This window comes from Stegostoma tigrinum, chromosome 24, assembly GCF_030684315.1.
Source record: "Stegostoma tigrinum isolate sSteTig4 chromosome 24, sSteTig4.hap1, whole genome shotgun sequence".
NCBI lineage: Eukaryota > Metazoa > Chordata > Chondrichthyes > Orectolobiformes > Stegostomatidae > Stegostoma > Stegostoma tigrinum.
The window spans coordinates 8,933,740-8,945,906 of NC_081377.1; the positions used below are offsets into that span (position 1 = coordinate 8,933,740).

General features: G+C 44.0%; 1 protein-coding gene across 1 annotated transcript in view; it reads left to right on the forward strand.

Moving 5' to 3' along the window:
- LOC125465066 (ephrin type-A receptor 7-like) overlaps positions 1-12,167 on the forward strand; it is a 775,671-nt gene that overhangs the window by 730,648 nt on the left and 32,856 nt on the right. Inside the window, exons 12-13 of the mRNA XM_048558149.2 lie at positions 4,669-4,730; positions 9,129-9,332. Of these exons, the coding sequence (XP_048414106.2) occupies positions 4,669-4,730; positions 9,129-9,332 (266 nt within the window). The remainder of the gene's footprint in view (positions 1-4,668; positions 4,731-9,128; positions 9,333-12,167) is intronic.

The window sequence follows — 12,167 nt, forward strand, 5'->3', positions numbered from 1 at the left end:
CACAAGGGTTGGCTGTTCATGGTGTTCCTTGGCACATAGACTAAGTGTTCGTGGTGTTCCACGGCACAAGTGTTAGCTGTTTGTGGTGTTCCTTGGCACATGGACTAGCTGTTCGTGGTGTTCCGCGGCACAAGGGTAGGCGGTTTGTGGTGTTCCAGGGCACAAGGGTAGGCGGTTTGTGGTGTTCCGGGGCACAAGGGCTCGCTGTTCGCGGTGTTCCGGGGCACAAGGGCTCGCTGTTCGCGGTGTTCCGGGGCACAGTGCTCGCTGTTCGTGGTGTTCCGGGGCACAAGGGCTCACTGTTCGCGGTGTTCCGGGGCACAAGGGCTCGCTGTTCGCGGTGTTCCGGGGCACAAGGGCTCGCTGTCGCGGTGTTCCGGGGCACAAGGGCTCGCTGTTCGCGGTGTTCCGGGGCACAAGGGCTCGCTGTTCGTGGTGTTCCGGGGCACAAGGGCTCGCTGTTCGTGGTGTTCCGGGGCACAAGGGCTCGCTGTTCGCGGTGTTCCGGGGCACAAGGGCTCGCTGTTCGCGGTGTTCCGCGGCACAAGGGCAAGCTGCTCGTCAGGTTCTGGGGCACATGGGTTCACTGCTCGTGTTGTTCCGGGACACATGGGCTCTGGACTTGAAGTCGGTGCTGAGGACAGAGAAGGCGTCAAAAAAAAGGGAAAAAAAGAAGAAGGAGGGGAAAGACCAGTCAGAACAGAGGAGCTTCGACAGGAGCGTCCCACTCTGCCGCCATCTTGCCACAGGAGTGATATACTCTGCCTCCATGTGCCGGCCTCTTCACACGACTCGCTCGGCCTTCACTCCTGCTCTGGCCCCCCCCATCGCCCCTCTAGGACTCAGCTCCCGCTCAGGCTCCAGCTGCGATCCGTCTCCCTTGACCAAAATCACCAGGTAGGGCAGGGCAGTCGAAAGTTATGGAGTGGGGGATGATTTTTTTAAAAAGCTACAAAGAGGAGAAATAAAGAAAGAAAAGGAAAAGGAACTGGTGAGCATAGGAGCTTCAACTGGTAAGCTCTATTCTGTCGCCATTTCGAATGGCAGTGGGAGCATCTGCCTGGGGTACAAAATAGTGCCTGATTCGGGAATACAACAAGATGTGGTTAACATGTGATTCTAAGTATTATTTAAAGCTCTTTTCACGTTGTATCACAACTCCCCAGACTTGAGCACATAATCGAGGCTGACGCTCTAACGTAGCACTGAGGAAGAGCTGTACTGTTGGTGATGCCAAGTACAAGCTTCCACAGCATTATTTTGAAGAGTTCTCTTTGTATTGAGAGTGATGTCCAGCCACTGAGTCACACCTGACATGGCTTCAAAGTGCTTTGAGACATCCTGAAGTCAAGAATGATACTTTGGAACTGTATTACCATTTTATCCCCGTCTTGGGTCATCCCTTACCTGCAGAGCAACATCGACGCTGGTTGTTAGGTAATGGTACATTCAATGGCTTCAAGCACAACCTTCCATCTGAGGTTATTCAAGGAGAAAAGACATAGCAGACATTCTGTCACTCCCCGTGATGACAGCCTTAATATTGGGAACTCAGGTGGGTGGAGGGTAATGATTGCAACTATTCGTCTGGTCACTTGCGATATAACGTGGTGAAACTATAAAACATTGTTCCACCAGAAATCTAGCAGGGAAGCTGCTTTAAGCACCAGAGTATAAAAGTCAGCCTATTACCTATATTACATATATTAATATCATGATGCACAGTATTCATATCAACTATAATTGAGTCCATTAAACTTATTTCATATCCATATTTGTCTTGGACATGAATAGAATGTCACAGCACTGAAGATAACAATCCAGCCCATTTGCCTCCTAAATTAGCTTTCTCATTAGTCCCACTCCACTACGCTTTCTGCCCAGTCCTGCATTTTATGTCCTGTTCAAATATTGATCCAGTTCTCTTTACAATGTCACTTTTGAACGTGCCTATATCACTCTTTCAGAACTTGACTTTGAGATGATTGAAATAATATATTTACTCAGAATTCTCTGTGGGTCGATCTTGTGCCATGAGGCTGTTATACGTCGAAACATCCTGCATTCGCTGTTTGCTGCGTATTGAGTTACCAGATCCAAGTTAAGGCAGCTGTGCGTCTGGTACATGGTCAGGATGGAAGCAGGGAAAATCTGACCTCTGTTCCCATGATTGGGCAAGCTGCAAGAAATACATTTGCATGGATCTTGAATGAAGACAGGGACAAGGCTGCCTACAACATCAAATAGCCCTCACAATCATGATCCACATTGGACAGAATCTAATAACTGCAGTATTCATTCTTCACACAAAGCCACAAAGTTAGGGACAACTGCACTGAAATAATGGGAACTGCAGATACTGGAGAATCCAAGATAACAAAGTGTGAGGCTGGATGAACACAGCAGGCCAAGCAGCATCTCAGGAACACAACTGCACTGTAGTTGTTTTCACAAATCTCGCTGGAATTTGGAGTCAGTCAGTCAATTGACTGTAAGGGCAGATGTCTTGCCCCTGAGAGCTGCCAACCAACCATATAGCACGTAGGCCTTCAGCCCCAGCAATGACTTCAGGCAGAGCGGACACTGCTGTGGAAGACCCAGGACCTGACAGACTGCTTGAAGCTCCAGAATTAGGGTAATTTTGTAGGGTACCCTCAGGACCAGCCGGGCAGACCCTGGTGAAAGGGTGGCAGTAGTTAGTCACAACACTGTGAACAGTGAGAGTTTCCCTAGCACAGCCCTCCACAGGCACTGACCATGGCTGAGAGCCCAACATTAGTTTGGTCGGTGGGGTGGGCATTGCCTGGCATGGATTCAAGGAGTGGGGAAAAACTGTCTGAGATCTTACTGCGCATGTTAAATGGGGGTCCATTCAGTTATCAGACCCCCATGGTGCCTTAAGTATAATCTTGCACAAGTAGGAAATGCCTTTGGAGATAGTGGGAACTGTCGATGCTGGAGAATCTGAGATAACAAGGTGTGGAGAAATATGCTTTATTCATTAAAAATCTTTACATATGTACATAATCACTGAAGCAGTTTGATTCTGTATAGTAGCTAATGAAAGAACAAACAAACATTGGTGTTTGACTCTACCTAACAAACAAACCAAAGGCAATTCTTAGACAACAAGGTGTAGAGCTGGATGAACACAGCAGGCCAAGCAGCATCAGAAGAGCAGGAAAGCTGCTTCAGAAAATGAAGAAGGGCCCAGACCCGAGACATCGGAGGATAGATCAGTTGGACAGTTTTAAATTACAAGTGAAAACAGAAATTGCTGGAAAAACTCAGCAGGCCTGGCAGCATCTGTGGACAGAAGTCACTGTTAATGTTTCGGGTCCAGTGACCTTTCCTTAGAACTCGCCGTTTTGAAGCAGAGCAGCAGCACAGGGTGTGGAGGATACGCTCCAAGATTCTTAGTCAAACAGGCATTCATGATGGATGAGAGAAGAAAGGATGAAATCATACTGCATCAAAGTAAGAATGAATTTGCATTTCCCTAGCACCTTTCAGGATTTTAGGCCATTTGAATTTTTTTTTACTCACCCACTTCATGAAATGTGGCCACTGTAACTGAGGAAACTGAGCAAAGTTTGAAGCGTGACTATTAGGTGAGATGTCATGGTGAACTCCCTCAGCTTCAAAATGGAGCAATGAGATCTTCAAGTCTTCCTGAGAGGATAGATTGGGGGGTGAGGGATGTGTGTGTTGGGGGCTGGTGTCCTCAGGTTGACGTTTCATTGCAAGATGGCTTTCAGTGCAGTAATCTCTCAGAACTGCACTGGAAGTGCCAACCTAGCTCATAGGCTCCAGCTCTGAAATGGGATTTGAACCGACAACCTTTGATTTAGAGCTGAGACTGTTAACGCTGATGGGACAGTTTATTCAAGCCATTGTCTTAAAATCCATAATCAATTTGGGCGGCACAGCAGCTCCATGGTTGTCCCTGCTGTCTGACCAGGAACCTGAGTTCAATTTCACCCTCGGGCGACTGTCTGTGTGGAGTTTGCACATTCTCACCATGTCTGTGTGGGTTTCCTTTGGGTGCTCTGGTTTCTTCCCACACTCCAAAGATGTGCAGGTTAGATGGATTGGCCATGTCAAATTGGTCATAGTTTCCAGGGGTGCATTGGCTAGATGGGATTAGCCATGGCAAATGCAGGGTTCCCGGATGGGGTTAGATGGGATGCTCTTCAGATGGTCAAGTATGTATTTGCTGTGCTGAATAGCTCCACACTGTTGGGATTTTATTTAAAAAAGACCTTCCTTTGCATTATTGCAGCATTTAGAAATGAAATTGCTGTAAAAAATGTTTTATTGAAAAATGATTTAAACCAACAATGAATGCTGATCCAACATCCTAACCTTTGTTTTGCTCGTGATATTGTTTATGTACAAGCTGCAGGCATCTGAATTATAAAGTGCACTGAGATAGGACATCAGCTAGTATGTACAAAATATTTGGTGTCACTAATTTTTCAAAATTATTTAATTTCTTTGTTACTTTTCTTTCCTGTGGCTGTAAACAATTTGGGACGATTCTTTGAATGTTGGAGAACTCTGCATCTTGTAAATGAAAATGCCGTTGTCCAGGAACATCAGGTTTTCATTGTGTGTTTTGCTGCATTATCCTCTAACATCATTAACATTGTGATTCCTCTTTTATAGGTAAACCCATGATGATTGTAATTGAGTACATGGGAAATGCAGTGTTAGACTCCTTCTTGAGGGTAAGGCATCTGATTTATTTGACCTGTTTTTAAGCCAGATAGCTTCTAAAAATGGGTTGCTGTGAAAATGGAGTACTCTTCACTTTGTTGGAATCCCTGCAGCTCCAACAATACTCAAGTATCTTGACACCATCACTTCTTGATTGGCACCGCATCCACCATTTTCAACACTCGCTCCCTTCATCGCCCTCCACAGTGGCAGCAGTATGTGCCATCTACGAGAAGCACTGCAGCAACTTGTCCAGATTCCTCTAACAGCACCTTCCAAACCCACAAACACCAGGAAGCATAAGGGCAAACTGAAGCATGGGAACATCTCTACCTGCAAGTTCCCCTCCATGCCATACACCATACTGAGATGGAATGATAACACCCTTCCTTCACTGTTGCTGAACCTAAACCCTGGAACTCCTTGCTAATAGCACTGTGGGTGTCCCTTACCCCAAGGACTGCAGTGGTTCAAGACGGCAGCTATTCACTCCCCTCACAAGGGCAATTAGGGTTGTGCAATAAAAGCTGGCTAATTCTCACATCCCACAAATTTAACACATTGTTTATTTTAGAAAAGAAAAGGATTACATTTTTAGCCAAGCAGCAATTCACTACATCATGTGTTAATGAGACAAAACGTGATTTCTCACAGTCTGGAGTTTCCCATCTTAGTAGAAGAAATATCAAGTGATACGCCAGCTAGAATGAGTGAAGAAGCATAAAGCACTTTACAACCAATGAACTACTCTGAGCAGTACTAGTGTGGCATGGTGGCTTGCAGTGCTGCCTCACAGTGCCACCTCACAGTGCCAGGAGCCTGTGTTCAGTTCCAGCCGTGGGTGACGGTCTGTGTACAGTTTGCACATTCTCCCTGTGCCTGTGTGGGTTTCCTCCCACAGCCCAACGATGCATAGGTTAGGTCAGGGTAAATGCAGGTTTATAGGGTACAGGGGGTGGGCCTGGCAGGATTGGTTTGAAGTGACCTCCTCCCATACTGCAGGGATGCTATGAATCAATGTATACACAGAAAGATTTCACAGGTAGCAACTGAATTAATAACCAGGTGATCAATTTGACGTTTTCAAGAGTTGGTAAGGACTCTGAACACCCACTGATCTTTGACAGATACCAGTTGAGCCAGCAGACAGGTTTCAATTTAGCATTTGACTTGATAGAGCAGAATTGTGCACATTTTTAATGGTCTTTAATTGCATTTACTTATCCTCAACATTTGAAGGATCATTTCTGATAAAGAACTTGAATTGAGTGCTGACACCAGTTGGTCGTTTCACCTTCTTCCATTGCTACACAGCTTCATCTTCTTTACTTTTAACATGTTGGTATTCAGTGTTCACTTTATTAGAAACATTTCAGACAATATTGCTCAGGAATAACTGTTAAAGCCTTTCTTAAGTAATGCCTAAGCTTCTCTGCTGCATAATTATTTCTTCAGTTTCATATGGTTTCATTTTCACTTTGGGGAGTCTCTGTTTTGGGGGAATTGTCATTCATTTACCAAAAGGGCTGGAGACCTTCTGCACCCACAATCACTAATGGAATATTTCAGTGAAATGTTTCACCAATGGCTGGAATATAAAGAGAAGTGATGTGTCAGTTGTTTTGAGCTGTGTTCAGCTGTGGGCACCGGATCTGAAGAAGGGGAAAGTAGTTTTGGACAATGTGCTGTGCAGATTGTTTAGGATGATACCAGGATTTTAAGGGTTAAGTTTAGATTAGATTAGATTAGATTCCCTACAGTGTGGAAACAGGCCCTTCGGCCCAACAAGTCCACACCGTCCCTTGAAGCATCCCACACACCCCTGAACACTACGGGCAATTTAGCATGGCCAATCCACCTAACCTGCGCATCTTTGGACTGTGGGAGGAAACTGGAGCACCCGGAGGAAACCCACACAGACACGGGGACAATGTGCAAACTCCACACAGACAGTCGCCCGAGGCTGGAATTGAACCCGGGTCCCTGGTGCTGTGAGGATGCAGTGCTAACCACTGAGCCACCGTGCCTCCCCAACCAGAGAAAATAGTGCTTGCTTAAGTACGCAGTTCCTTCAAGTACACAAGATTCTAGAGAGATTTGGTTGAGTTATGTTAAAACGTTACCAGAGAGCTTGGTAGGAAAACTATTGAGAAACAGACTCTCCTTGGCAGGGGGAATGGGAAATGAAGGGAAATTATCTCAAAATTATACCTGGCCACTTGGGAATGCAATCAGGAAGTACTTTTTCACGTGAAGAGGAGCTGATGCCTAGACTCTCTTCCCCAGATCAGTGCTAAACTGCAACATTTTTGTTTGTATTTTACAACCAGCATATTATTTAACAGTAAATGCAGATTTAGCTTCTACCAATCCATATCACCATGTTGAGGTTACTCTGTCTTGATTTACACATGATTTTCTTTCTCTTATAGTCCTGTTCTTGCTGTGCTAGTCTTTCCATCACTCCTTGCAGTATCATATACTGTTGGTCTTGAGCATAGAGTAGCTGCAAAATGTAGGAAAATAGATGGGTTATTCTCTGATAGTTTTCATTTTTTTTCGGTGTATGTTCACTCAACTTTGCTCATTTGCTTTGGCCCATGGTTAGAGCTGTAGGAGGATTACCTTCCAAGATTAATCTCTGCAGAGAATGGACCAGCAACATTTAAATATCCATTTTTCTCTTACGTGAACATTTTAAGGGGCTATGGTTACCTGGGAGAAACTATTTTCTCTGGTTGGGGAGTCAAGGATTAAAGTATAGAGGTGAGCCTTTCAGGAGTGAAGTTGGGAAACACTGTGACAATTAAAAGATGATTAATGTTTGAACTCTCTGTTTTACAATCATGTTACTTGCTCAACATCATTTTGAATCTGAGTTTGTTAAATTTTTGTTCTCAATTTCTCTGTTCTGGAGGCTCAGGTATATATTTAAGGTTCCCTGACAATGATAAGGACAGAGCAGAAACCCTGTTTTTGTCCACAGCTACATTCGCCGCTGAAACTGGTTTGAGTGGCCATTCAGCTCACTGTAATTTTTGTTATTTGGTCTTGTGAAGTGAGCATTTTTAAAAGCAATTTATGATCTACTCTCCGTTGCTGTAAAGAGGGTTTTCTCCCTGAACCATTGTGGTTTTGGTGTCAAGGTGCTGCCAAGATGTTAAGAATTCCAAGAGTTTGAGCCAGCAGTTATTAAAAAAAACCATTGACATACATCCAAGACAATGAGCTGTGTCACTTAAAGGGAAATGTGGGTGGAAGGTTGTTTGTGAACCTTGCTGTGTGTTAAATAACTGCCTGGAAATGGCCGAAGTTAAGTCTTTCTACGTGAAATGCTTCAATGTGGATTCAATAATAAGCTATGTCAATAACAATTGATCTATTTGTCCATTTTTGCAGATGGAAGTTTATACCAAAATTTATGGAGAGAGTCAAATCTCTCTCGTAAGACAGTCTGGTCAAAGCTTTACTAGGAACATCACCCGACTGTTGCAATGGCTTCCCTTCTCAAAACCTTCTGTGCAAAAAACAGAAATAGAAAAAGCAGGACAAGTGCAGAAATTACCATTATTATCCAAACAAGTGTGATCGTTAGACAGGACAATGACAATCTGGTATGAGTTATTCTCAAGCAACTCAATTGGCAACCGGCATTTTATTTGAAAGCTTCAGCAGCACATCAATCACTATAAAAGCCTCTGCTGTATGTTTAGTTTGTGAAAGGCAAAAGTAATTGTTCACAGTCCACAAAGGACAATAGATGTATCTGTCCATTAGAGAGAGAGAGTGAGAGTCGGTTATTTATAACTTGAAGGCTAAAACTCACACAGTGGTCTTGTCATTCTAAGGAGCAGTTTCAGAATTTCTGACTGCCAACAGTAAGGAGGTGGATTAAAAGCCCCCTCTAATCTCAGGGTTCATTTATTTCTATATCTGGGAGAGATGGGTAGGCTCCACATGGGGATCTTTGTTGATCTTTTGACCGGATCAATATACCTCGGCTAAGACCTTAGACAGTTGTTGCAGTAACATAGACTGAGATGTGCATTAGGGGACCCTTTGAAAGTCGCAAGGTACTGCTTCCTTAGGAATTTCATGGGCAGTTTGAATTTCCGACAATGACTGTCCATCTGGAAAGAACCTACAATTCTCAGTTAACGTTGGAGACTTTCTTCCCTGCATCATTACTCAGAAAAGGTTAGAGGGTTTAATATCAACTGGACCTGACCTAATCTCACTCAATAAAGCCATGATTTTGTTCCCCCAAAATCTGGAGATGATTTTCAGCCCAAACCAATGTGGAAGAAATTGAGAGTAGCTGGTGACTGACATACTGCTGTGTTGTTGTTGCTGTATTATTGGTTGTTTCCACTGAAATAATATTATAAAATGATGGGCTGTTTCTGCAGAAGCATGAGGGCCAGTTCACAGTTATTCAGCTTATTGGGATGCTGTGTGGAATAGCGGCTGGAATGAAGTACCTCTCAGAGATGGGTTACATACACAAAATCCTGGCAGCCCACAAAATCCTGGTCAACAACAATCTGGTGTGTAAAGTGGCAGGTTTCCGACAAGCACATGAAGAGAAGGTGGACTCAGTGTTCACAACTATGGTGAGTGGAACAGACCTCAAACAGCTGTCCTGCAAGATGCCTTGAAGTCTTATTGTGATGCTCACATCAGAAATGGTGGCAGGCACCTCAGTACTGGGCTCCATTTGAAATATGCAGCAATTCACCATCTTGATTGTAACAGGGAGGTAATGGGAGTAACTTCCATGTAAGCATAGCAACATTTCATGCAACTTATGTAAAGAGGAAAGTTCCATTTGGTAGTCTTGTTTGCTGTTCCAATCCTGTGTCATCTTGTTAGTTGCATCAAAATATTGCCCTCAAAGTTTGAAAAAAAATGGGCCACTTAACCATCAGGCCTCCTTTGTTCATTTGCCCTGATACCATCTTGTTCGTTCCTTGCCTTCCACTTGTCTGCTTTAGGCCAGTTTGCCTCTGTCCCTCTTACTTTCTCTCATTTTTTTGGATTCTACTTTTCACACTCCCCTTCTTTCTCTTTCTCCCTCTCTCTCCCCTTTGATTGGCACCCCATGCATCCTTTTAAAAATGTTCTCCTCCCACCACCAATGGCACAGTGACTGCAGTGTGTACCTTATATAAGATGCACTGCAACGATCTGTGAACACTCCTTAGACAGGACTCTTCTAACCAATGGCTTCTATGACCGTGAGGGGCTGGGCAGCAACTGCTCAGGCATACTGCCATATGCAAGATTCCCTCCAAGCCACACACCATCATGACTTGGGGCACTGTGTACAATTCCTATTACTGTAACAGCGTACATTGAAGATGTAGAGTGAAACGGCACCAAATTGATAGGACCATTGGCGGAGTCATCGGGCTTCCAGCCACTTGAGTCTTTTCTAGCATTCATTTGTGTACTCACCTTTACTTAGTCACCTTTAATTGACCTGTCCCCAATATTTGTGCCTAATAAAATTCTTTTGTGTTCGTCAGTGTTTGCTCAAACTGTAGATTACAGCTTGGTTCGCCTGGAACTCCAGTTTCAGGTATTTCATTTGAACTCCAGGCACTCAACAAGATTTTCCAAATTGGGGTGGGGGCTGTCAGTGAGGTCCCAAGCTGAAATCTGGGGTTGTGAACTCTGAGCCAGTAGTGCGTGGCATAGAATTCTCTAATGGAGATAGAACAGCTGTGGTCTTACTCTCAGATTGGGGTCATGATGATTTTCGAGTCACAGTGGCTCAGTGGTTAGCACTGCTGCCTCACAGTGCCAGGGACCTGGGCTCAATTCCATCCTCAGGCAGCTGTCTGTGTGGTGCTTGCACATTCTCCCCGTGTCTGCATGGGTTTCCTCCGGGTGTTCCGGTTTCCTTCCACAGTCCAAAGATGTGCAGGTTAAGTGGATTGGCCATGCTAAACTACTAATAGTGTTCAGGGACATGTAGATTAGGTGGGTTATAAGGATAGGTCTGGGTGGGATGCTCTGAGGGTCGGTGTGGACTTGTTGGACCGAAGGGCCTGTTTCTACACTGTAGTGATTCTATGAATTATGAAAATGAGCTTGAAGTGAGAAAAGATTTAAGAAGCGCTAATGCACTAAGTTTTGGGTGAGAATTGCAGATTTCCACAGCTGTGTGTGCAGGAAAAATTGCTTCCTGATTTCAGTTCTGATGGGATAGCTCCAATTTTAAGATTGAGCTCTCTTGCTCTAGCTTGTTCTAGTGATGAAGATCGTTTCACTGGACACATTTGGATTTTTTTTGGCTTTTTCTTTTGAAGCCCCAACCATATGGTCTTCCAGCTAAATATTTACCATTCTCACAAATCAAAGCTTGTTATCATTTTAGACATCCCTTTTACAGAGGGACCATAGAAAACATTCTATCTCAGTGCATCATGCCTTGGTATGGAAACTGCTCTGCCCAAGACCGTAAGATACTACAGAGAGTTGTGAACTCAACTCAGACCATCACACATTGCAACTTCCCATCCGTTGACTCCACCTACATTTCTCTTTGCCACAGAAAGGCAATCAACATCATCAAAGATCCCTCTCACCCAGGTTGCAGTCTCTTCCAACCTCTTCCGTCAGACAGAAGATACAAAAGCTTAAACACATGAAAAGCAGGTTCAAGAACAGCTTTTTCCGGCTGTTATTAGACTACTAAATGGACCTCTCAAATTTTTGAATCTAATGTTGATCTTGCTCCCTACCTTCTCTGCAACTTAACTTTGAATTCCTCACTCTGTTCTATCGCCCTACGATCTTTGTATGTTATGATCTGCCTGTACTGTATGCAAATCAAAACTTTTCACTACTTATGTACTTGTGACAATAATAAATCAAATCAAATTAGATTTACTATCAACCTTCTATAGCCAAGAATACATAAGTCTTCAAGAAAAATACTTTTTTTGAAATCTGCTGTCCCTCTTTCGGTTTTCAGATTACCACACCAAAAAGAGCACTTGCCATCGCAGGATTAAGTCTTTACATAATACTTATTGGCTCATTACAGACTTAAGCAATATTAAAGGACCATTTGGCTGATGATTGGCTGCTAATTTTTCATTGCAGCTAACAAACGGCCATTCTTACAAATCATTTCCTTTAAAGGCAAGTGATCCAGCAATTCGTTAATTACTGAATGAAAGAAGCCCCTCCTTTCCTTCTGCAAATTACACAATCACTGGGAACTTTCAGCCTGAGGAAATCAGCCAGCTGTAGACCCTAGACCATAAGACATTGGAGCAGAAATCAGGCCATTTGGCCCATTGAATCTGCTCCGTCATTCAGTCATGGCTGATAAGTTTGTCAACCACTTTCCCCCCCTAACCTTTGATCCGTTGACAGTCCAGAACCTATCTATCTCTATCTTAAATATACTCAATGACCAGGCCTCCACAGCCTTC